Consider the following 27,225-nt stretch of genomic DNA (forward strand, 5'->3'; position numbering starts at 1 on the left):
TGGCCAATTCACCTGACCCGCACATCTTTGGACTGTGGGAGGAAACCGGAGCACCTGGAGGAAACCCACGCAGACACAGGGAGAACGTGCAAACTCCACACAGTCAGTTGCCTGAGTCGGGAATTGAACCCAAGTCTCAGGCGCTGTGAGACAGCAGTGCTAACCACCGTGCCGCCCACCAAGACACTTAAGAGTCAATCACATTGCTATGGGCCTGGAGTCTCATTGTTGGCCAGACCTGGGTATTTGCAGCAGATGTCCTTCTGTTTTTACAACACTCAACAGTGAGTCGCCATTAATCTAAGGAGCTTAGTCTAACCAGATTTTCAATTATTCAAATTTCACTACTGCCACGGTGGGATTTGAACCCATGTCCCCAGAACATTAGCTTGAGTCTCCAGATTACAAACCCAGTGACAATGCTGCAACACCATCCCCTCCCTGAAGGGATGAGACCTTTAGCGTTTGTAAGGCTGAATGTGTAACCATTTGGTTAAACCATTACAGAATCAGGAGAGGCTATTATTAATGTCTGTGTTCTTTTCCAGTGTGGTTATTATGAGCCTGATTTTGGAGCAAATGTGTGCTGATGTCCTGCAACAAACTGCAACCTCCATCAAATTTCCTTCAGCAAACCTAGATCCTATCCCTTACCGGAATCTATTGCCAGTGAAGAAGCCAATTAAAGAAGTGCTCATTACCAACTTCAATGACATCCTGAATAAAGGCTGGGTGGACAGCCGCTCCATCCATGTGTTTGAGGCGTTGCTGCATATGGGAGGAGTGTACTGGTTCTGTAATAACCTCATTAAGGTAGGTGTATGAAACTGAGCTGTTTTGTGACTGAAATTTAGGTCAATGTGATTGTAATTTGTCACTTCCATTTGTGCTGAAGACATTGCTCTAAATCCAATGTGGTTAATAATGATATCAAGGCATTTTTTGGGATGAGGCTTTTTGGAAATAATTTGAAAGGTAGTTCACCATTCTATTTCATGCAGTGTCAGGAGGAATTGGAACTGATGACAGCCCGAGGAAATCCCAATGATAGCAAAGGGTAGAAATATCAGGAACCTGTCAGCAATTTTCAAATCCTGTCAGGCCACAGGTGAGGAGCCAGGACAGCGGAGGACTGATAACATTTTTAAAAATTCACTCTTGGCTCATGGGTGTCTTTGGCTGGCCATCATTTATTACCCATGTCTAGTTATTAAGAAAGGGAGACAGGGATTGACCAGAACTTGAGAGGGTAGTCAATCCAATCTTTGGTGATGTAATTAGAATTCTGAGCAATCAAATATATCTACACCTAGAGAGACCTGGATTGATCAGAAACAGTCAGCATGGATTTTTTGAAAGAAAGATCATGTTTAACAAATTTGATTAAATTTTTTGAGGTAATGCATTTGACCTTTTGTGGACTTCTGATCAGGTCACTCATCACAGACTGGTAAATAAAATGGGAGCCAATGATATCCAAGACAAAGTGATATGTTGGATCCAAACTTGCTGAGGGGCAGAAAACAGAGGGTTATGCTCAAGGGATGTTCCTGCAATAGGAAATTTGTTTGCATTGGCATTCCATAGAGCTCAGTGCTGGGGTACTTGATGTTTGTGATGTGCATTAGTGATTTGGATCTAAATGTAAGGGGGATGATTTATGCAGTTTGCGGATGTGAGTAGGATGGTAAGTAATGCAGATTACTGTAAACTGCAGATAACAAATTGGTCATTTGGCTAGAGCAGTGGCTAATGGAATTCAACCAGCAAAAGTGTGAAGTAATCGCATGGGGAGGGCCAACAATGCAACTGTTTAAGCTGTGAATAGTAGGACCCCGGAAATTTCTGAAGATTAGAGGAATCTTGGTGTATATATCTACAGACCCTGCGAGGTAGTAGGGTGGTAGTTAAGGTGGTTAAGAAGCGCATGGAACCCTTGCCTTTGTTAGCTGAGGCATGGAGTATATGAGGAAGGAGGTAAATCTGGAACTGCATTAAACGCGAGTTGGTCTAAAAGATGGGTATTGTGCAGAGTTCTGGTCACCGTACTGTAGAAAAGATGTGACTACACTAGAGAGAGGGCAGAGGAGACGTTCCAGGATATTGCCTGGGCTGGTGAGTCTGAGCTATGAGGAAAGATTGGATAGGCTAGGATTCTTTTCCTTGGAGCAACAAAGGAGACCTAATAGAGGTATTGTAAGATTTAAAAAAGACATTGACAGGGAGCCACTTATTCATTAGTAGAGGTGTCATTAACCATAGGGCACAGACTTAAGGTTGAGGTAGACGGCTCAGAGGAGAGCTGAAGAGAAAATCTTTCACCCAGAGGGTGGTGGGAGAACTGGAACTCACTGCCTGGAATGGTGATTGAGTCAGAAACCCATGCAACATTTAAGCAGTCTTTAGATCTTCACTGGTATTACCATACTCTCCAGGGCGATGGACCAGAAGCTGGACTGTGGAATGAGTGGAGGCAGTTCTGAGTTGATTGTAATGAGTATGTTGTGCCAATTGGCCGCCTTCTGTAGTCATAGGTTGGATCTAACTGCTATATTGCTTCAGCAACAAGAGTCTGAAATTGCAGCTTAATTAAATTCATTTATTTCCTTAACCAATAAAGTAGTTTTGTAAAAATTGAAGGGTAATATCATGTTGATTCAAAATAAGCAAACGGTTCTGTAATAAGACATTGAAATGGTTGGCTGTTTACTGTTTTGATGTTTTTTGCCTGGATACAGGAGGCACCCTGATTTAATGGTAAATGACTGATGTGTGAGGCTCTCTAATCAATTGAGTGGGCCAGTCTTGATGGAGTCAAAGGTGTTTTCTTGCCCATTCCTTTCATACGTTTACCAGTCTTAACTGATTTACCAGAGCTGCAATGTTCTCACTGCATCTGTAAACATATCAACCGATCTCCCCAGCCGTGATTACTTTTAACATTATTTACTCCATAACAAAATCAGAACGGTGCATGCCTTTTATCATTCATTAATCAATTATGGGCATCACTGACACAGTCAGCTGTTATTGACAATCACTAATTGCCTTGAGAAGGTAAGCCATCCTCATAAATGCTGCAAACCATACATCATAGGTATACTCACAATTCTAGGTGAGGGATTTTCAACGCGTATTGACGAAGGTATGGAGATTGTAGATGCTCATTGATGTGTTAGTATTCCATGACACTGCTTTGTAATACCAACAATTTCTTTACTCATACATGCATTAACTTGCAAGGGGTTAATAAAATGTATAAAATAGAATAGCCTTACTTGTCCTGTGCACTCTGGGACTCGGCCCGCACTCGCTCTGCTCCCCGCTCTAACACTCAGCCCGCACTCGCTCTGCTCCCTGCTCTGGGACACCGCCCACACTCGCTCTGGTCCCCACTCTGACACTCGGCCCACATTCGCTGTGCTCCCTGCTCTGAGACTCGGCCCACACTCCCTCTGCTCCCTGCTCTGGGACTCAGCCCACACTCGCTCTGCTCCCCGCTCTGGGACTCGGCCCACATTCGCTCTGCTCCCCGCTCTGACACTCTGCCCACACACGCTCTGCTCCCTGCTCTGGGACTCGGACAACACTCCCTCTGCTCCCCATTCTGTGACTCGGCTATACTCGCTCTGCTCCCCGCTCTGGGACTCGGCCCACACTCGCTCTGCTCCCCGCTCTGGGACTCGGCCTATACTTGCGCTGCTCCCTGCTCTGGGACTCGGTCCACACTCGCTCTGGGACTTGGCCAATACTCGCTCTGCTCCTCGCTCTGGGACCCGACCCACACTCGCTCTGACACTCGGCCCACATTCGCTCTGCTCCCCGCTCTGACACTCAGCCCGCACTCGCTCTGCTCCCCGCTCTAACACTTGCCCACACTCGCTCTGCTCCCCGCTCTGGGACTCGACCTATACTTGCGCTGCTCCCTGCTCTGGGACTCGGTCCACACTCGCTCTGGGACTTGGCCAATACTCGCTCTGCTCCTCGCTCTGGGACCCGACCCACACTCGCTCTGACACTCGGCCCACATTCGCTCTGCTCCCCGCTCTGACACTCAGCCCGCACTCGCTCTGCTCCCCGCTCTAACACTTGCCCACACTCGCTCTGCTCCCCACTCTGGGACTCGGCCCACACACGCTCTGCTCCCCGCTCTGGGACTCGGGCAATACTCCCTCTGCTCCCCATTCTGCGACTCGGCCTATACTCGCTCTGCTCCCCGCTCTGGGACTCGGCCCACACTCGCTCTGCTCCCTGCTCTGGGACTCGGCCCACACTCGCTCTGCTCCTCGCTCTGGGAGTTGGCCAATACTCGCTCTGCTCCTCGCTCTGGGACCTGACCCACTCTCGCTCTGACACTCGGCCCACATTCGCTCTGCTCCCCGCTCTGACACTTGGCCCACACTTGCTCTGCTCCCTGCTCTGGGACTCGGCCCACACTCGCTCTGGGACTTGACCAATACTCGCTCTGCTCCCCGCTCTGGGACCCGACCCACGCTCGCTCTGACACTCAGCCCACATTCGCTCTGCTCCCCGCTCTGACACTCGGCCCGCACTCGCTCTGCTCTCAGCTCTAACACTCGGCCCACACTCGCGCTGCTCCCCACTCTGGGACTGGGCCCACACTCGCTCTGCTCCCCGCTCTGGGACTCGGCCCACATTCGCTCTGCTCCCCGCTCTGACACTCTGCCCACACACGCTCTGCTCCCTGCTCTGGGACTCGGACAACACTCCCTCTGCTCCCCATTCTGTGACTCGGCTATACTCGCTCTGCTCCCCGCTCTGGGACTCGGCCCACACTCGCTCTGCTCCCCGCTCTGGGACTCGGCCTATACTTGCGCTGCTCCCTGCTCTGGGACTCGGTCCAAACTCGCTCTGGGACTTGGCCAATACTCGCTCTGCTCCTCGCTCTGGGACCCGACCTACACTCGCTCTGACACTCGGCCCACATTCGCTCTGCTCCCCGCTCTGACACTCAGCCCGCACTCGCTCTGCTCCCCGCTCTAACACTTGCCCACACTCGCTCTGCTCCCCACTCTGGGACTCGGCCCACACACGCTCTGCTCCCCGCTCTGGGACTCGGGCAATACTCCCTCTGCTCCCCATTCTGCGACTCGGCCTATACTCGCTCTGCTCCCCGCTCTGGGACTCGGCCCACACTCGCTCTGCTCCCTGCTCTGGGACTCGGCCCACACTCGCTCTGCTCTTCGCTCTGGGAGTTGGCCAATACTCGCTCTGCTCCTCGCTCTGGGACCTGACCCACTCTCGCTCTGACACTCGGCCCACATTCGCTCTGCTCCCCGCTCTGACACTTGGCCCACACTTGCTCTGCTCCCTGCTCTGGGACTCGGCCCACACTCGCTCTGGGACTTGACCAATACTCGCTCTGCTCCCCGCTCTGGGACCCGACCCACGCTCGCTCTGACACTCAGCCCACATTCGCTCTGCTCCCCGCTCTGACACTCGGCCCGCACTCGCTCTGCTCTCAGCTCTAACACTCGGCCCACACTCGCGCTGCTCCCCACTCTGGGACTGGGCCCACACTCGCTCTGCTCCCCGCTCTGGGACTCGGACAACACTCCCTCTGCTCCCCATTCTGCGACTCGGCGTATACTCGCGCGGCTCCAAGCTCTGGGACTCGGCCTACACTCGCTCTGCTCACTGCTCTGGGACTCGGACAACACTCGCTCTGCTCCCCATTCTGTGACTCGGCCTATACTCGCGCTGCTCCCTGGTCTAAGACTTGGCCAATACTTGCTCTGCACCTCACTCTAGGACTTGGCCAATACTCGCTCTGGGACTTGGCCAATACTCGCTCTGCTCCCCGATCTGGGACATGGCCCACACTCGCTGTGCTCCCCGCTCTGGGAGTCGGACAACACTCGCTCTGCTCCCCGCTCTGACACTCTGCCCACACACGCTCTGCTCCCCGCTCTGGGAGTCGGACAACACTCGCTCTGCTCCCCGCTCTGACACTCTGCCCACACACGCTCTGCTCCCTGCTCTGGGACTCGGCCCACATTCGCTCTGCTCCCTGCTCTGACACTCTGCCCACACACGCTCTGCTCCCTGCTCTGGGACTCGGACAACACTCCCTCTGCTCCCCATTCTGTGACTCGGCTATACTCGCTCTGCTCCCCGCTCTGGGACTCGGCCCACACTCGCTCTGCTCCCCGCTCTGGGTCTCGGCCCACACTCGCTGTGCTCCCCGCTCTGGGACACGGCCCACGCTCGCTCTGCTGCACGCTTTAGGATTCGGCCCACATTCACTCTGCTCCCCGCTCTGGGAGTCGGACAACACTCGCTCTGCTCCCCATTCTGCGACTCGGCCTATACTCGCTCTGCTCCCAGCTCTGGGACTCGGCCTACACTCGCTCTGCTCCCCATTCTGTGACTCAGCCAATACTCGCGCTGCTCCCCGCTCTAAGACTTGGCCAATACTTGTTCTGCTCCTCACTCTAGCACTTGGCCAATACTCGCTCTGGGACTTGGCCAATACTCGCTCTGCTCCCCGCTCTGGGACACGGCCCACACTCGCTCTGCTCCCTGCTCTGGGACACGGCCCACGCTCGCTCTGCTCCCCGCTCAGGGACACAGACCACGCTCGCTCTGCTCCCCGATCAGGGACATGGCCCACACTCACTCTGCTCCCCGCACTGACACTCGGCCCCCACTCACTCAGTTCCCCTCTCTGGGACTCGGCCCACACTCGCTCTGCTCCCCACTGTATGGCACGGCCCACGCTTGCTCTGCTCCCCGGTTTGGGACACAGCGCACGCTCGCTCTGCTCCCCGCTCTGGGACACGGCCCACGCTCGCTCTGCTGCACGCTCTGGGATTCGGCCCGCATTCACTCTGCTCCCCACTCTGGGACTCGGCCCACATTCACTCTGCTCCCCGCTCTGGGACTCGGACAACACTCGCTCTGCTCCCCATTCTGCGACTCGGCCTATACTCGCTCTGCTCCCAGCTCTGGGACTCGGCCAACACTCGCTCTGCTCACTGCTCTGGGACTCGGACAACACTCGCTCTGCTCCTAGCTCTGGGACTCGGCCTACACTCGCTCTGCTCCCTGCTATGGGACTCAGACAACACTCGCTCTGCTCCCCATTCTGTGGCTCATCCTATACTCGCGCTGCTCCCCGCTCTAAGACTTGGCCAATACTTGCTCTGCTCCTCACTCTAGGACTTGGCCAATACTCGCTCTGGGACTTGGCCAATACTTGCTCTGCTCCCCGCTCTGGGACACGGGCCACGCTCGCCCTGCTCCCCGCTCAGGGACTCGACCCACACTCGTTCTGCTCCCCGCTCAGGGACACGGCCCACACTCACTCAGCCCCCCTCTCTGGGACACTGCCCACACTCGCTCTGCTCCCCGGTTTGGGACACGGCCCACGCTCACTCTGCTCCCGGCTCTGGGACACGGCCCACGCTCGCTGTGCTCCCCACTCAGGGACACGGACCATGTTCGATCTGCTCTCCGATCTGGAACATGGCCCACACTCACTCTGCTCCCCACTGTATGGCACGGCCCACACTTGCTCTGCTCCCCGGTTTGGGACACGGCGCACGCTCGCTCTGCTCCCCGCTCTGGGACACGGCCCACACTCGCTCTGCTGCACGCTCTGGGATTCGGCCCGCATTCACTCTGCTCCCCACTCTGGGACTCGGCCCACATTCACTCTGCTCCCCGCTCTGGGACTCGGTCAACACTCGCTCTGCTCCCCATTCTGCGACTCGGCCTATACTCGCGCTGCTCCCCGCTCTAAGACTTGGCCAATACTCGCTCTGGGACTTGGCCAATACTCGCTCTGCTCCCCGATCTGGGACATGGCCCACACTCTCTCTGCTCCCCGCCCTGGGACTCGGACAACACTCGCTCTGCTCCCCGCTCTGGGACACGGCCCACGCTCGCTCTGCTCCCCGCTCTGGGACTCAGCCCACATTCACTCTGCTCCCCGCTCTGGGACACGGCCCACGCCCACCCTGCTCCCCGCTCTGACATTCGGCCCACACTCGCTCTGCTCCCCGCTCTGGGACACGGCCCACGCTCGCTCTGCTCCCCGCTCAGGGACACGACCCACGCTCGCTGTGCTCCCCACTCAGGGACACGGACCACGCTCGATCTGCTCCCCGATCTGGGACATGGCCCACACTCACTCTGCTCCCCTCTCTGGGACTCGGCCCACACTCGCTCTGCTCCCCACTGTATGGCACGGCCCACGCTTGCTCTGTTCCCCGGTTTGGGACACGGCGCACGCTCGCTCTGCTCCCCGCTCTGGGACACGGCCCACGCTCGCTCTGCTGCACGCTCTGGGATTCGGCCCGCATTCACTCTGCTCCCCACTCTGGGACTCGGCCCACATTCACTCTGCTTCCCCGCTCTGGGACTCGGACAACACTCGCTCTGCTCCCCATTCTGTGACTCGGCCTATACTCGCGCTGCTCCCCGCTCTAAGACTTGCCCAATACTTGCTCTGCTCCTCACTCTAGGACTTGGCCAATACTCGCTCTGGGACTTGGCCAATACTCGCTCTGCTCCCCGCTCTGGGACTCGGACAACACTCGCTCTGCTCCCCGCTCTGGATCTCGGCCCACACTCGCTCTGCTCCCCGCTCTGGATCTCGGCCCACACTCGCTCTGCTCCCAGCTCTGGGTCTCGGCCCACACTCGCTGTGCTCCCAGCTCTGGGTCTCGGCCCACACTCGCTGTGCTCCTCGCTCTGGGACACGGCCCACACTCACTCAGCTCCCCTCTCTCGGACTCCGACAACACTCGCTCTGCTCCCCGCTCTGGGTCTCGGCCCACACTCGTTCTGCTCCCCACTCAGGGACACGGCCCACACTCGCTCTGCTCCCCGCTCTGGGACACGGCCCACGCTCGCTGTGGTCCCCACTCTGACATTCGGCCCACACTCGCTCTGCTCCCCGCTCTGACACTTGGCCCACACTCACTCTGCTCCCTGCTCTGACACTGTCCCACACTCGCTCCGACACTAGGCCCACACTCGCTCTGACACTCGGCCCACACCCGCTCTGACACTCCGTCCACTCTCGTTCTGACACTCGGCCCACATGCGCTGTGACACTCAGACCACACCCGCTCTGCTCCATGCTCAGGGTCACGGCCCACACTTGCTCTGCTTGAAGCTCTGGGTCTCGGCCCACGCTCCCTCTGCTCCTCGCTCTGACACTAGGCCCACACTCGCTCTGCTCCCCGCCCTGGGACTCGGCCCACACTCACTCTGCACCCCGCCCTGGGTCTCGGCCCACACTCACTCTGCACCCCACGCTGACACTCTGCCCACACGCACTCTGACACTCTGCCCACAAGCTCTCTGACACGCGGCCCATACTCGCTCTGCCCCCTGGCCCACTCTCGCTCTGACACTCGGCCCACATTCACTCTGCTCACCGCTCTGGGACTCGGCTCATACTCGCTCTGCTCTCCACTCTGGAACGCAGCCCACACTCGCTCTGCTCACCGCTCTCGGATTTGGCCCACACTCGCTCTGCTCCCCACTCAGGGACATGGCCCACACTCGCTCTGCTCCCCGCTCTGACACTCGGCCCTCACTAGCTCTGGTTCACGCTCTGGGACTAGGCCCGCACTCACTCTGCTCCCCGCTCTGGGACTCGGCTCATACTCGCTCTGCTCTCCACTCTGGGACGCAGCCCACACTCGCTCTGCTCACCGCTCTCGGATTTGGCCCACACTTGCTCTGCTCCCCGCTCTGACACTCGGCCCTCACTCTCTCTGGTCCACGCTCTGGGACTTGGCCCGCACTCACTCTGCTCCCCGCTCTGACAGCCGGCCCGCACTCGCTCTGCTCCCCGCTCTAGGACTCAGCCCACGCTCACTCTGCTCCCCGTTCTGGGACATGGCCCACACTCGCTGTGCTCCCCGCTCTGGGACCCGGCCCACATTCGCTCTGCCATCCGCTCTGACACTCGGCCCACACTCGCTCTGGGACACGGCCCAAACTCGCTCTGCTCCCCGCTCTGGGACTCGGCCCACACTCGCTCTGTTCCCCATTCTGGGAGTCAGCCCACACTCGCTCTGACACTCGGCCCACACTCGCTCTGACACGTGGCCCAGACTCGCTCTGCCCCCTGGCCCACACTCGCTCTGCCTCCTGGCCCACACTCGCTCTGCCCCCTGACCCACACTCGCTCTGCCCCTGGCCCATACTCGCTCAGGCCCCTCGCTCTGTCACTCGGCCCACACTCGCTCTGACACTCGGCCCACACTCGCTCTGACACTCGGCTCACGCTCGCTCTGACACCCGGCCCACGCTCGCTCTGACACCCGGCCCACGCTCGCTCTGACACCCGGCCCACGCTCGCTCTGACACCCGGCCCACGCTCGCTCTGTCCCCGGCCCACAATCGCTCTGCTCCCGCTCTGACACTCGGCCCACACTCGCTGTGCTCCCTGGCCTACACTCGCTCTGGGATTCGGCCCACACTTGCTCTGCTCCCCGACCTACACTCGCTCTGGGATTTGGCCCACACTCGCTCTGCTTCCTGATCTGACTTTTGGCCCAAGCTCGCTGTGCTCCCTGGCCTACACTCGCTCTGGGATTCGGCCCACACTTGCTCTGCTCCCTGACCTATACTCGCTCTGGGATTCGGCCCACACTTGCTCTGCTCCCTGACCTACACTCGCTCTGGGATTCGGCCCACACTCGCTCTGCTTCCTGATCTGACACTCGGCCCAAGCTCGCTCTGCTCCCCGCTCTGGGATTCGGCCCACACTCGCTCTTCTCCCCGCTCTGGGACTCAGCCCACACTTGCTCTGCTCCTCACTCTGGGACTCGGCCCACGCTCCCTCTGCTCCTCGCTCTGACACTAGGCCCACGCTCCCTCTGCTCCTCGCTCTGACACTAGGCCCACACTCGCTCTGCTCCTCGCTCTGACACTAGGCCCACACTCGCTCTGACACTCTGCCCACACGCGCTCTGACACTCGGCCTACACGCGCTCTGACACTCGGCCTACACGCGCTCTGACACTCTGCCCACACGCGCTCTGACACTCTGCCCACACGCGTTCTGAAACTCTGCCCACATTCGATCTGACACTCAGCCCACACTCGCTCTGCTCTCCACTCTGACACTCGGCCCACACTCGCTCTGACACTCGGCCCACACTCGCTCTGACACTCGGCCCACACTCGCTCTGACACTCGGCCCACACTCGCTCTGACACCCGGCCCACGCTCGCTCTGACACCCGGCCCACGCTCGCTCTGACACCCGGCCCACGCTCGCTCTGACACCCGGCCCACGCTCGCTCTGCCCCCTGGCCCACAATTGCTCTGCTCCCGCTCTGACACTTAGCCCACACTCGCTCTGCTCCCCGCTCTGGGACCCGGCCCACACTCGCTCTGCTCCCTGGCCTACACTCGCTCTGGGATTCGGCCCACACTTGCTCTGCTCCCTGACCTACACTCGCTCTGGGATTCGGCCCACACTCGCTCTGCTTCCTGATCTGACACTCGGCCCAAGCTCGCTCTGCTCCCCGCTCTGGGATTCGGCCCACACTCGCTCTTCTCCCCGCTCTGGGACTCAGCCCACACTTGCTCTGCTCCTCACTCTGGGACTCGGCCCACGCTCCCTCTGCTCCTCGCTCTGACACTAGGCCCACACTCGCTCTGCTCCCCGCCCTGGGACTCAGCCCACACTCACTCTGCACCCCGCGCTGACTCTCTGCCCACACTCGCTCTGACACTCTGCCCACACACGCTCTGACACTCTGCCCACACGCGCTCTGAAACTCTGCCCACATGCGATCTGACACTCTGCCCACACGCGCTCTGAAACTCTGCCCACATGCGATCTGACACTCTGCCCACACGCGCTCTGACACTCTGCCCACACTCGCTCTGCTCCCCACTCTGACACTCTGCCCACACTCGCTCTGACACTCTGCCCACACTCGCTCTGACACTCTGCTCACACTCGCTCTGACACTCTGCCCACACTCGCTCTGACACTCTGCCCACACTCGCTCTGACGCTCTGCCCACACTCGCTCTGACGCTCTGCCCACACTAGCTCTGACACTCTGCCCACACTAGCTCTGACATGCGGCCCACAGTCGCTCTGACACGCGGCCCATACTCGCTCTGCCCCCGGCCCACACTCGCTCTGCCGCCTGGCCCACACTCGCTCTGCCGCCTGGCCCACACTCGCTCTGCCGCCTGGCCCACACTCGCTCTGCCGCCTGGCCCACACTCGCTCTGCCGCCTGGCCCACACGCGCTCTGCCGCCCGGCCCACACGCGCTCTGACACTCGGCCCACACGCGCTCTGACACTCGGCCCACACGCGCTCTGACGCTCTGCCCACACGCGCTCTCACACTCGCTCTGACACCCGGCCCACGCTCGCTCTGCCCCCTGGCCCACAATTGCTCTGCTCCCACTCTGACACTCAGCCCACACTCGCTCTGCTCCCCGCTCTGGGACCCGGCCCACACTTGCTCTGCTCCCTGACCTACACTCGCTCTGGGATTCGGCCCACACTCGCTCTGCTTCCTGATCTGACACTCGGCCCAAGCTCGCTCTGCTCCCCGCTCTGGGATTCGGCCCACACTCGCTCTTCTCCCCGCTCTGGGACTCAGCCCACACTTGCTCTGCTCCTCGCTCTGGGACTCGGCCCACGCTCCCTCTGCTCCTCGCTCTGACACTAGGCCCACACTCGCTCTGCTCCCCGCACTTGGACTCAGCCCACACTCAATCTGCACCCCGCGCTGACTCTCTGCCCACACGCGCTCTGACACTCTGCCCACACGCGCTCTGACACTCTGCCCACACGCGCTCTGACACTCTGCCCACACGCGCTCTGACTCTCTGCCCACACGCGCTCTGAAACTCTGCCCACACGCGATCTGACACTCTGCCCACATGCGATCTGACACTCAGCCCACACGCGCTCTGCTCCCCACTCTGACACTCTGCCCACACTCGCTCTGACACTCTGCCCACACTAGCTCTGACACTCTGCCCACAGTCGCTCTGACACGCGGCCCATACTCGCTCTGCCCCCGGCCCACACTCGCTCTGACACTCGGCCCACACTCACTCTGCACACCGCGCTGACCCTCTGCCCACACTCGCTCTGACACTCTGCCCACACTCGCTCTGACACTCTGCCCACACTCGCTCTGACACTCTGCCCACACGTGCTCTGAAACTCTGCCCACACTCGCTCTGCTCCCCACTCTGACACTCTGCCCACACTCGCTCTGACACTCTGCCCACACTCGCTCTGACACTCTGCCCACACTAGCTCTGACACTCTGCCCACAGTCGCTCTGACACGCGGCCCACAGTCGCTCTGACACACGGCCCACACTCGCTCTGCCCCCTGGCCCACACTCGCTCTGCCCCCTGGCCCACATTCACTCTGCTCCCCGCTCTGGGACTCAGCTCATACTCGCTCTGCTCTCCACTCTGGAACGTAGACCACACTCGCTCTGCTCACCGCTCTCAGATTTGGCCCACACTCGCTCTGCTCCCCGCTCAGGGACACGGCCCACACTCGCTCTGCTCCCTGCTCTGGGATTCGGCCCACACTTGCTCTGCTCCCCGCTTTCGGACTTGGCCCACGCTCACTCTGCTCCCCGCTCTGGGATTTGGCCCACACTCTCCCTGCTCCCCGCTCAGGGACGCGGCCCACACTCACTCTGCTTCCCGCTCTGGGACTCGGCCCACACACACTCTGGGACTCGGCCCACACTCGCTCTGCTCCCCGATTTGGGACTCAGCCCACACTCGCTCTTCTCCCTTCTCTGGGATTCGGCCCGCACTCACTCTGCTCCCCGCTCTGACACTCGGCCCACACTCGCCCTGCTCCCCGCTCTGGGATTTGGCCCACACTCGCTCTGCTCACTGCTCTGACACTCAGCCCACACTCGCTCTGCTTCCCACTCTGACACTCAGCCCACACTCGCTCTGCTCCCCGCTCTGGGACCCGGCCCACACTTGCTCTGCTCCCTGACCTACACTCGCTCTGGGATTCGGCCCACACTCGCTCTGCTTCCTGATCTGACACTCGGCCCAAGCTCGCTCTGCTCCCCGCTCTGGGATTCGGCCCACACTCGCTCTTCTCCCCGCTCTGGGACTCAGCCCACACTTGCTCTGCTCCTCGCTCTGGGACTCGGCCCACGCTCCCTCTGCCTCTCGCTCTGACACTAGGCCCACACTCGCTCTGCTCCTCGCTCTGACACTAGGCCCACACTCGCTCTGCTCCCCGCCCTGGGACACGGCCCACGCTCGCTCTGCACCCCGCGCTGACTCTCTGCCCACACTCGCTCTGACACTCTGCCCACACTCGCTCTGACACTCTGCCCACACACGCTCTGACACTCTGCCCACACGCGCTCTGACACTCGGCCCACACGCGCTCTGACACTCTGCCCACACTCACTCTGACACTCTGCCCACACTAGCTCTGACACGCGGCCCACAGTCGCTCTGACACGCGGCCCATACTCGCTCTGCCCCCTGGCCCACACTCGCTCTGACACTCGGCCCACACTCACTCTGCACCCCGCGCTGACCCTCTGCCCACACTCGCTCTGACACTCTGCCCACACGCGCTCTGACACTCTGCCCACACGCGCTCTGAAACTCTGCCCACATGCGATCTGACACTCAGCCCACACTCGCTCTGCTCCCCACTCTGACACTCTGCCCACACTCGCTCTGACACTCTGCCCACACTCGCTCTGACACTCTGCCCACACTCGCTCTGACACTCTGCCCACACGCGCTCTGACACTCTGCCCACACTCACTCTGACACTCTGCCCACACTAGCTCTGACACGCGGCCCACAGTCGCTCTGACACGCGGCCCATACTCGCTCTGCCCCCTGGCCCACACTCGCTCTGACACTCGGCCCACACTCACTCTGCACCCCGCGCTGACCCTCTGCCCACACTCGCTCTGACACTCTGCCCACACGCGCTCTGACACTCTGCCCACACGCGCTCTGAAACTCTGCCCACATGCGATCTGACACTCAGCCCACACTCGCTCTGCTCCCCACTCTGACACTCTGCCCACACTCGCTCTGACACTCTGCCCACACTCGCTCTGACACTCTGCCCACACTCGCTCTGACACTCTGCCCACACTCGCTCTGACACTCTGCCCACACTAGCTCTGACACTCTGCCCACACTCGCTCTGACACTCTGCCCACACTCGCTCTGACACTCTGCCCACACTCGCTCTGACACTCGGCCCACATTCACTCTGCTCCCCGCTCTGGGACTCGGCTCATACTCGCTCTGCTCTCCACTCTGGAACGCAGCCCACACTCGCTCTGCTCACCGCTCTCGGAGTTGGCCCACACTCGCTCTGCTCCCCGCTCAGGGACACGGCCCACACTCGCTCTGCTCCCTGCTCTGGGATTCGGTCCACACTCGCTCTGCTCCCCGCTCTGGGACACGGCCCACACTCGCTCTGCTCACCGCTCTCGGAGTTGGCCCACACTCGCTCTGCTCCCCGCTCAGGGACATGGCCCACACTCGCTCTGCTCCCTGCTCTGGGATTCGGTCCACACTCGCTCTGCTCCCCGCTCTGGGACACGGCCCACACTCGCTCTGCTCCCCGTTCTGTGGCACGGCCCATGCTCGCTCTGCTCCCTACTCTGGGACTCTGCCCACATTCCCTCTGCTCCCTGCTCCGGGACCCGGCCCACTCTCATTCTGCTCCTTGTTCTGACATTCAGCCCACAATCACTCTGTTCCCCGTTCTAGGACTCGGCCCACACTCGCTCTGGGACTCGGCCCACACACACTCTGGGACTCGGCCCACACTTGCTCTGCTCCCCGATTTGGGACTCAGCCCACACTCGCTCTTCTCCCTGCTCTGGGATTCGGCCCGCACTCACTCTGCTCCCCGCTCTGACACTCGGCCCACACTCGCCCTGCTCCCCGCTCTGGGATTTGGCCCACACTCGCTCTGCTCACTGCTCTGACACTCAGCCCACACTTGCTCTGCTCCTCGGTCTGGGACCCGGCCCACACTCACTCTGCTCCCCGCTCTGGGACTCGGCTCATACTCGCTCTGCTCTCCACTCTGGGACGTAGCCCACACTCGCTCTGCTCACCGCTCTCGGATTTGGCCCAAGCTCGCTCTGCTCCCCGCACTGGGACTCGGCCCACGCTCGCTCTGCTCCCCGCTCAGGGGCACGGCCCACACTCGCTCTGCTCCCCGCTCTGACACTCGGCCCTCACTCACTCTGGTCCACGCTCTGGGACTTGGCCCGCACTCACTCTGCTCCCCACTCTGACAGCCGGCCCACACTCGCTCTGCTCCCCGCTCTAGGACTCAGCCCACGCTCACTCTGCTTCCCGTTCTGAGACATGGCCCACACTCGCTCTGCTCCCCGCTCTGGGATCCGGCCCACATTCGCTCTGCTCCCCGCTCTGACACTCAGCCCACACTCGCCCTGCTCCCCGCTCTGGGACTTGGCCCACGCTTGCCCTGCTCCCCGCTCTGGGACACGGCCCAAACTCACTCTGCTCCCCGCTCTGACACTCAGCCCACACTCGCTCTGGGACGCGGCCTACACTCACTCTGGGATTCAGCCCACACTCGCTCTGCTCCCTGGCCTACACTCGCTCTGGGATTCGGCCCACACTCGCTCTGCTTCCTGATCTGACACTCGGCCCACACTTGCTGTGCTCACCGCTCTGGGATTCGGCCCACACTCGCTCTGGTCCACGCTCTGGGACTCCGCCCACACTCGCTCTGGTCCACGCTCTGGGACTCCGCCCGCACTCTCTCTGCTCCTCGCTCTGGGACATGGCCCATACCCGCCCTGCTCCCCGCTCTGACACTCGGCCCACACTCGCTCTGCTCCCCACTCTGGGTCTTGGCCTTCACTCGCTCCGCTCCCCGCTCTGGGATACGGCCCACGCTCGCTCTGCTCCCCGCTCTGGGACATGGCCCACACTCACTCTGTTCCCCGTTCTGGGACTCAGCCCACGCTCGCTCTGACACCCGGCCCACGCTCGCTCTGGGATTCGTCCCGCACTCGCTCTGCTCCTCGTCTGGGATTCAGCCCGCACTCACTCTGCTCCCCGCTCTGACACTCGGCCCACACTCCCTCTGCTCCTCGCTCTGGGACTCGGCCCACGCTCCCTCTGCTCCTCGCTCTGGGACTCGGCCCACGCTCCCTCTGCTCCTCGCTCTGGGACTCGGCCCACGCTCCCTCTGCTCCTCGCTCTGGGACTCGGCCCACGCTCCCTCTGCTCCTCGCTCTGGGACTCGGCCCACGCTCCCTCTGCTCCTCGCTCTGGGACTCGGCCCACACTCACTCTGCATGCCGCGCTGACGCTCTGACACTCTGCCCACACTCGCTCTGACACTCTGCCCACACTCGCTCTGACACTCGGCCCACACTCGCTCTGACACCCGGCCCACGCTCGCTCTGCACCCTGGCCCACAATTGCTCTGCTCCCGCTATGACACTCAGCCCACACTCGCTCTGCTCCCCGCTCTGGGACCCAGCCCACACTCGCTGTGCTCCCTGGCCTACACTCGCTCTGGGATTCGGCCCACACTTGCTCTGCTCCCTGGCCTACACTCGCTCTGGGATTCGGCCCACACTTGCTCTGCTCCCTGACCTGCACTCGCTCTGGGATTCGGCCCACATTCGCTCTGCTTCCTGATCTGACACTCGGCCCAAGCTCGCTCTGCTCCCCGCTCTGGGATTCGGCCCACACTCGCTCTTCTCCCCGCTCTGGGACTCAGCCCACACTTGCTCTGCTCCTCGCTCTGGGACTCGGCCCACGCTCCCTCTGCTCCTCGCTCTGACACTAGGCCCACACTCGCTCTGCTCCCCGCCCTGGAACTCAGCCCACACTCACTATGCACCCCGCGCTGTCTCTCTGCCCACACTCACTCTGACACTCTGCCCACACGCGCTCTGACACTCTGCTCACATGCGCTCTGACACTCTGCCCACACGCGCTCTGAAACTCTGCCCACATGCGATCTGACACTCAGCCCACACTCGCTCTGCTCCCCACTCTGACACTCGGCCCACACTCGCTCTGACACTCTGCCCACACTAGCTCTGACACTCTGCCCACACTAGCTCTGACACGCGGCCCACAGTCGCTCTGACAAGCGGCCCACACTCGATCTGCCGCCTGGCCCACACTCACTCTGACACTCGGCCCACATTCACTCTGCTCCCCGCTCTGGGACTCGGCCCACACTCACTCTGCACGCCGCGCTGACGCTCTGCCCACACGCGCTCTGACGCTCTGCCCACACGCGCTCTGACGCTCTGCCCACACGCGCTCTGACACTCTGCCCACACGCGCTCTGATGCTCTGCCCACACGCGCTCTGACGCTCTGCCCACACGCGCTCTGGGACTCGGCCCACACCCGCTCTGGGACTCGGCCCACACCCGCTCTGGGACTCGGCCCACACCCGCTCTGGGACTCGGCCCACACCCGCTCTGGGACTCGGCCCACACCCGCTCTGGGACTCGGCCCACACCCGCTCTGGGACTCGGCCCACACCCGCTCTGGGACTCGGCCCACACCCGCTCTGGGACTCGGCCCACACCCGCTCTGGGACTCGGCCCACACCCGCTCTGGGACTCGGCCCACACCCGCTCTGGGACTCGGCCCACACCCGCTCTGGGACTCGGCCCACACCCGCTCTGGGACTCGGCCCACACCCGCTCTGGGACTCGGCCCACACCCGCTCTGGGACTCGGCCCACACCCGCTCTGGGACTCGGCCCACACCCGCTCTGGGACTCGGCCCACACCCGCTCTGGGACTCGGCCCACACCCGCTCTGGGACTCGGCCCACACCCGCTCTGGGACTCGGCCCACACCCGCTCTGGGACTCGGCCCACACCCGCTCTGGGACTCGGCCCACACCCGCTCTGGGACTCGGCCCACACCCGCTCTGGGACTCGGCCCACACCCGCTCTGGGACTCGGCCCACACCCGCTCTGGGACTCGGCCCACACCCGCTCTGGGACTCGGCCCACACCCGCTCTGGGACTCGGCCCACACCCGCTCTGGGACTCGGCCCACACCCGCTCTGGGACTCGGCCCACACCCGCTCTGGGACTCGGCCCACACCCGCTCTGGGACTCGGCCCACACCCGCTCTGGGACTCGGCCCACACCCGCTCTGGGACTCGGCCCACACCCGCTCTGGGACTCGGCCCACACCCGCTCTGGGACTCGGCCCACACCCGCTCTGGGACTCGGCCCACACCCGCTCTGGGACTCGGCCCACACCCGCTCTGGGACTCGGCCCACACCCGCTCTGGGACTCGGCCCACACCCGCTCTGGGACTCGGCCCACACCCGCTCTGGGACTCGGCCCACACCCGCTCTGGGACTCGGCCCACACCCGCTCTGGGACTCGGCCCACACCCGCTCTGGGACTCGGCCCACACCCGCTCTGGGACTCGGCCCACACCCGCTCTGGGACTCGGCCCACACCCGCTCTGGGACTCGGCCCACACCCGCTCTGGGACTCGGCCCACACCCGCTCTGGGACTCGGCCCACACCCGCTCTGGGACTCGGCCCACACCCGCTCTGGGACTCGGCCCACACCCGCTCTGGGACTCGGCCCACACCCGCTCTGGGACTCGGCCCACACCCGCTCTGGGACTCGGCCCACACCCGCTCTGGGACTCGGCCCACATTCGCTCTGGGACTCGGCCCACACCCGCTCTGGGACTCGGCCCACATTCGCTCTGCCCCCTGGCCCACACTCGCTCTGCCCCCGGCCCACACTCATTCTGACACTCGGCCCACACTCGCTCTGCTCCCGGCCCACACTCATTCTGACACTCGGCCCACACTCGCTCTGGGACCCTGCCCGAACTCGCTGTGCTCCCTGGCCTATATTTGCTCTGGGATTCGGCCCACACTCGCTCTGCTCCCTGATCTGACACTCGGCCCACACTCGCTGTGCTCCCCGCTCTGAGACTCCGCCCGCACTCGCTCTGCTCCCCGACCTGGGACATGGCCCAGACCCGCCCTGCTCCCTGTTTTGTGGCACGGCCCATTCTCGCTCTGCTCCTTGGTCTGGGACACGGCCCACGCTCGCTCTGCTCCCCGGTCTGGGACACGGCCCACACTTACTCTGCTCCCTGCTCTGACACTCAGCCCACACACTCGCTCTGCTTCCCTCTCGGACACTCGGCCCACACTCGCTCTGACACATGGCCCACACTTGCTCTGACATTCGGCCTACACTCACTCTCCTCCCCGCTCTGGGACATGGCCCGCACTCGCTCTGCTCCCCACTCTGGGACAGGCCCCACGCACGCTCTGCTCCCCGATCTGGGACTCGGCCCAATCTCGCTCTGCTCCTCGCTGTGGGACACAGCCCACTCTCGCTCTGCTCCCCTCTCTGGGACACGGCCCACACTCGCTCTGCTCCTCGCTCTGGGACATGGCCCACACTCGCTCTGCTCCCCGCTCTGGGATTCAGCCCACACTCGCTCTGCTCCCCTGTCTGGGACTCTGCCCACACTCTCTCTGCTCTGGGACTCAGCCCACTCTCTTTCTGCTCCTCGCTCTGACACTCAGCCCACAATCACTTTGTTCCTCGCTCTGGGACTAGGCCCACACTGGCTCTGGGACTCGGCCCACACTCGCTCTGACACTCGGCCAACACTCGCTCTGCTCCCCACTCTGGGACTCCGTCCACACTTGCTCTTCTCCCAGCTCGGGGAGTTAGCCCACGCTCGCCCTGTTCCCCACTCTGGGACTAGGCCCACACTCATTCTGCTCCCCGCTCTGGGACCCGGCCAATGCTTGGTCTGCTCCCCGCTGTTGGACTCGGCCCACACTCACTCTGCTCCCCACTCTGCTACTTGTTCCACGCTAGCTCTGCTCCCTACTCTGGCATCTTGGCCCAAACTATAGCCTATACCTCTGCCCTGCATTTGAAAGGATTTAGCTCAGCATCTCCATCAAGTTGCTAAATTCATGTATTTTGTTCTCCTTTAGGAGCTGTTGAAGGAGACCAGGAGAGAGCACTGTTACAAAGCTGTTGAGCTGCTTCACAGTGTGTTTTGCTTGGATATGCAACAGATCACCTTAGGCCTGCTGGGCCATATCCTGCCTGGACTCCTGACCAATTCTTTGAAGTGGCAGATGCTCATGGACCCACCTGGACGAGCTCTTGCCAAGTAAATCTAGCATTTTCCTTAACAGTTCATGTTACTAGGACAAAACCATTTTCTGCTGTCAGCGCCACTTTTCTCTTTGATGAGAAAACTTATGGACTCATTGTACAAAACGTAAACACCTGTTGTGTCATTCCATGGAAGAAGGAAATAATCTACATGTGTATACATTTGCCTAAGTCTGCTTTATTATAACCAGGACGATGTTTGATCAGTAAACCAAAATGTCTCTTTCAGGGATGGATGGGATACCTCAGTACCAAGCAGCACTAAATTTACAATGTTTTATTTGTCACTTCTGTCCTCTTTTGCCTCTTAAAGCTTCAGGTTTTTACCATTGCACAATACCATGGATATTGGTAAATGTTAAGTATTTTTTCTGTGGGTGGTGAGATGCTGTATGTTGGTTGTCAGTTTAATATATTGGAGAATTGGCCACTGAACCTTGGCTTTGTCTTTGTCTAGAATCTGCACATAACAAGCTTTCCAATAGAAATAAAGCTAATTCAATTCACTTCAAATATTCCCTTGCCCACAGTATATATTTCATCTATGAAACCGTAGCACTGAGCTTCTCATGGAGACGTTTCGGTTGTTAAATTTAATTCACTAAATGATTTGTAGATTCTACATGACATATGATGGTAATACACAGTAAACGTCTTTGAAAGCTTTAAGACCTGCAACAATAGACTACATATTGCAGATTGTTTCTTAGTAAAATACAACATGCCTAATTCCAATAAAACAGATAATTTAGATACTTGCTGTTGCACTAATTCCCAAAAATCAGCAACTGCAGTGCTTCTTAAAATTAAAGCAGTGAACTTCAGTTGCCAAAGGATAACATTTTATTTTAATGCATTGGAATAGTTTCAAAACATTTTAATGAAAGTTTGACCTTCCTGGTAGGATAATTTTCTTATTGGAGTTATTCGTTTGTTTTTAACATTTGAGTGAAATGAGTAATATGCCCGAAATGAATGTCCATAGGGACAATAAAGTGAAATTGAATTAAATTGAATTTAAAAATTACTCCGCAGCAGCTGCTGTCTAGAAAATGTGGCTGGAGAGAATGAGGATTTGACCTGACTCCAGAGTAAAGCAAATGAAATCTTTCAAATATTTGTCCAAAGGCATTGGAATCCCTTGAACTATTTGTAAACCGTCCATGTCTCATTTAGATTTCTAATAAACAGAGATTCTACCTCGCCATTATTTGAACATTTCAATTTCAAACTGTGAAGTAAGAATGGCCAAAACTTCCTGCAATTAAAATTTTAAAAGGGTCGATTGTACTAGGTGTGAATATCAGTGCATTAGTAGTCCAGGGGATTAGTCTATAGTTTAGCGTCGTACAGCACGGAAACACACCCTTTCGTCCAACCAGTCCATGCCGACCATAATCCCAAGCTAAACGTGTCCCATCTGCCTGCTTCTGGCCCCTATCCCTCCAAACCTTTTCTGTTCATGTACTCATCCAAATATCTTTTAAAGGTTGTAATTGTACCTATATCCACTTGCTTAGAAAGTTCATTCCACACAAATCCCCCTCTGTGTAAAACATTTGCCCCTCATGTCTGTTTTAGATCTCTGTCCTCTCACCTTAGAAATATGCACCTTGTCTTGAAACCCCTCCCCCTTGCCCTCATCCTAGGGAAAAGTCAACCACCATTAACTCTATCAATGCACTTGATTATTTTATAAACTTTTATAAAGTTGCCTCTCAACCTCCTTCTCTCCAGTGAAAAAAGTCCCAGCCTATCCAGTCTTTCTCTATAGCTCAAAACCTCCATACTCAACAACATCCTGGTAAATCTTTTCTGAGCCTTCTCCAACTTCATACCAGGGGGACCAGAACTGGACACTGTATTCCAGAAGAGGCCTCACCAATGTCCTGTATAATCTCAGCATGACTTCCCAACAAATGGTAGAATTTAAATTCAATTCATAAAATCTGGACTTGAACGTTAGTCTTGGCAATTATATTCATAATGATTACCATCAATAAGCACCTTGTCACTAGGAAAAACAAATCTGCCATTCTTACCTGGTATGACCTTATTGTGACTGAGTAAGCCACTCATTTCAAAGACAAATGCTGGCCTTGCCCTGCAAAAAAGTAAATTCAAGTCACAACTACTTTTTAGTGAACATGTTAGATATTTTGTAATGATTATTAATTTGTTTATTGTAATGTTTATTAGGAGAAGAGGAGTTCCATTGATTTAACCTATTTCTTGTGTTAAATGCAGGCTATCTGTTTGGTGTGCCCTGAGTGCTCATTCCTCACATAACAAGAATCAGGCCACAGCGAAACAGAGGAAAAGACACCGAGAAGATATTGAGGTGAGAAAGATGTATTTCAACAGTAAGTTATTTATCTTCTAATCTATAATAGTGTATTATTATGCATTTATGCTGTTACGGTGATAGATTGGTAAAAATATTAATCTCTTTCAGATGCAGGTAATAGTTTTATTTCTTGAGAGCCCCATTACTGCTCTCTTAGAGCTAGCAAAGGATGTTTGGGTTTCTGAATTATAAGTGCATTTAGGGAGAAAGCATTTGTAATTTTGCTGGTATACATAAGTGGAGTTCTTCCTCCAAACATTATCTTTAAAGATTTTTTCTTCTGTTTTTTAAAATATCAGTGGGGCATTTAGAATTGGCTAATGGAGATCAAACATTTTACTTCCACTAACTAAATGCAAAGTGACTTTAATTAACCGCAGTATTTTACTCAGACATAACATGGGAATTATTTACTTGTGGCTTCAGTATTTCCTTTATTCCTTTTAATCAGAATTACTGACTTTTATAATCTACACATGATAGTGTATATATCAGTAGGATGGATGAGCACAGACTTAAATTATACCTGTTTAACTTACATCAGCGTTGATTTTTCTTGGCAATTCTGTTTATTAATACCAGTGATGATCAATGAATCGAAATAAACCCCCGAGAGTTCTGCCCATAGGCAGTCTTGTTCCATTTACTGACTACCTTATAGAAGTGGCCTTTTTACCTGCCCGTCATTCATGGGATTAACACAGGGACTTGTCAGTAGGTCATGCTTATGTGAGATTGGACATTTGCCACCACAGGCCTAAAGGAAATGTTGCAGCAATTGAGCTTTCTAATTTTACATATGTTATGATCCCAACTACAAGAAAGTCAGATCTGTGATGAAAACTTACACCTCTATCTGAACTTTATTGGGTACCTACTTAACTGACTCCTTACAGTTTCATTGCTAGGAGCAATTAAACAGTTCTTTCCAAATATACCAACGTGAACATTTCACAACTCAAAGAGCCTAAACTTTCTCAGCTCTAATAACCTCCAGATTGATCGCCAGAATCACCTGGGTTTTGAAATGTCACAAACAAAATTCTTTTACTGAGGTAAATTCAATTAATAAAATCTGGACTTGAACGTTTCTCTCAACTATTGTGAGCTCTTTTGAGGAAGGAACTTTTTTACTCCATGTTTCAGAAAAGATTTACAAAAATATTGCCTGGGTTGAAGGATTTGAGCTATAGGGAGAGGTTGAAAAGGCTGGGGCTGTTTTTCCTACAGTGTCAGAGGCTGAGAGGTGACCGTATAGAGGTCTATAAAATCATGAGGGGCATGGTTGGATAAATAGACAAAGTCTTTTCCCTGGGGTGGGGGAGTCCAAAACTAGAAGGCAGAGGTTTAGGGTGAGAGGGGAAAGATATAAAAGAGACCTGAGGGGCAACATTTTCATGCAGAGGGTGGTAAGTGTAAGAAATGAGCTGCCAGAGGAAGTGGTGGAGGCTGGTACAAATGTAACATTTAAAAGGCGTATGGATGGGCATATGAATAGGAAGGTTTTGGAAGGATTTGGACCAGGTGCTGGCAAGTGCGACTAGATTAGGTTGGGATATCTGGTCGGCATGGACTGGTTGGACCAAAGGGTCTGTGTCCATGCTGTACAGCTCTATCGCTCTATGAGTGGTAATCATCTGGAACTTGATGCCCACAAAGGTGATGGAAGTAAAAGTAGACTGTGATTTCAAAAGGAAATTAGATGAGCAATTGAAGGGAATAAATTCCCAAGGTAACAGGGATCGAGCGTGGTTCTGGGAAGCACAGTGGTGTTCCAGAAGGAGCTGGCCATGGATTCCGTGAGTCTAATTGGCGTCCTCTTGTGCTGAAAATGACTATGATTCTATGGATTCTTTTTCTTTCCAGGAACATAGGCGCAGGCATAGGCCATTCACCCCCTCAAGTCTGCTGTGCCATTTGATTAGATGTGATTGCTTTGTACCTCCAGTCTTATTTTCTTGCCTTTATTCTGTTTCCCGAGATGAGAGCCTATCCTCACAAAACTCCGTATCTCTTTTCGTCTTGAAAACTTCATTGTCCTGCATCCAACTTCTTGATTACATGAAAATAATTGCAAAAGAGTATTTGGGAACAGTGGAAAACAGGTTCACTCCGTCTTTGGGCTTGTGAATTACAAACTCTGATAAGATTTGCTAACAGATGTATGGATTGCAAAGTGGCTGCCATTACTCACCAGTCTGTTTTCCAATCTTCATGTCATGCACAGTGTTTCCCATGAGAACTAACTTTGATTGCATTGAAAGTAACTTCAGGGGAAGAAAAGAAAATCAATTATTGAATAATATTGGTATATCCACTTCCGTCTTCCTCCCAACAATTAACCACAATTATGTTTTCTAAGTTTGAAAGTGAAACCAGTAGAATACAAAGTTCTCTTAAAAATGCTTTGGACTTAAAGAATGAATGGAGAAAATCCACACAAAAAACAGTGTTTGCTTGCAAATAGTGTTATGGTTGAAGTGGAATTGAAATTTAAATAAAAATAAGAAATGACAGACTAAGTGGAAAGAATAGTTCATTGGTTAAATGCACTATGTGGTGTGGAATTGTACCATACAAACATTGAGTCCCAAGTGCACTTAGAAATGGCTGATCTTAGTGCTTGGCAGTGTGGCTGTTACTGATGCCCTTAGTGCATTCTTGTAAAGTTCTTACACTGACAGCTACCTGGTTATCCCTGATAGTGCACACTTTCTGACACAGGCTAAGAGAATGTTTTCTGGGGCTCGGAAGGTCTTCACAATTTAACAGTTGGCATGCATTGTCTCGGCAGAGAAATGTCTACTCTGCTGCTGCTGCCCAGAACTGCTGAGCTTGAGGTCAGTGAACAGCAGGCAAAGCAGTTGAAGCGAAAATGGTGGAAAGAAAAATATCTGGATTCAAGTTTGCACTTCAGGCAAAAGAAAATTTTGGTTAAGAATCTTGATTGGGATCTAGAATCAATAGAATTGCACAGAGAAAAGAAAATGTCACTCAACTGGTCATTCCAAACAGACTTGGATGAATGGCCAGTCCTTTTTCCTAATTTCTATACTGCTTTGAGTGTGGAACTCTAACCCTTGAGAATAATCATGGGATAGGATAATTTCCAGCTACTGATCTCACATTGACCAGCAATTTTCTGAAAGGCAGCTCCTAATTGGTAACACTTATGTCTGCAGTCCAGTTAAGAAAGACAGGTGGGTTCCTGGGATGGCATGTTCAGTCAGAGGGCCTATAGCCTTGGAATGGGGGCAGCCCTACAGACGGAAGTAGGAACTGTTGCTGTAGTACGGCTACCATCAGTGCAGTCAATGTTGAGGTACGCTTTGAAATGGCATTCACCATTCTAAAATAGACTGTGGCCAATTTGTCAGGCCAGTGCTGTGGAGAGGTTGCTGCTGTGGTGTACAAATGACTCCGTCTCAGGTGGGATCTGGAAATGAAAAATGGCTTTAAACCCCTTCCCCAACTCCCTCCGCACTGCCCACTTGAACCAGCCATTGGTAAGCCACCTCCAGGCACCTGCTGGGCTTTGGCGTTAGCAGGATTAGATTAGATTAGATTCCCTACAGTGTGGAAACAAGCCTTTTGGCCCAACACATCCACACTGACCCTCCGAAGAGTAAACCACCCAGACCCATTCCACTATCCTATATTTACCCCGACTAATACACCTATC

General features: G+C 56.7%; 1 protein-coding gene across 1 annotated transcript in view; it reads left to right on the forward strand.

Annotated features, from left to right (window-relative positions):
- med24 (mediator complex subunit 24) overlaps positions 1–27,225 on the forward strand; it is an 88,994-nt gene that overhangs the window by 46,134 nt on the left and 15,635 nt on the right. Inside the window, exons 20-22 of the mRNA XM_060848689.1 lie at positions 549–813; positions 21,010–21,191; positions 23,444–23,537. Coding sequence (XP_060704672.1) covers positions 549–813; positions 21,010–21,191; positions 23,444–23,537 — 541 coding nt within the window. The remainder of the gene's footprint in view (positions 1–548; positions 814–21,009; positions 21,192–23,443; positions 23,538–27,225) is intronic.

This window comes from Hemiscyllium ocellatum, chromosome 32 (assembly GCF_020745735.1).
Source record: "Hemiscyllium ocellatum isolate sHemOce1 chromosome 32, sHemOce1.pat.X.cur, whole genome shotgun sequence".
Classification (NCBI taxonomy): domain Eukaryota; kingdom Metazoa; phylum Chordata; class Chondrichthyes; order Orectolobiformes; family Hemiscylliidae; genus Hemiscyllium; species Hemiscyllium ocellatum.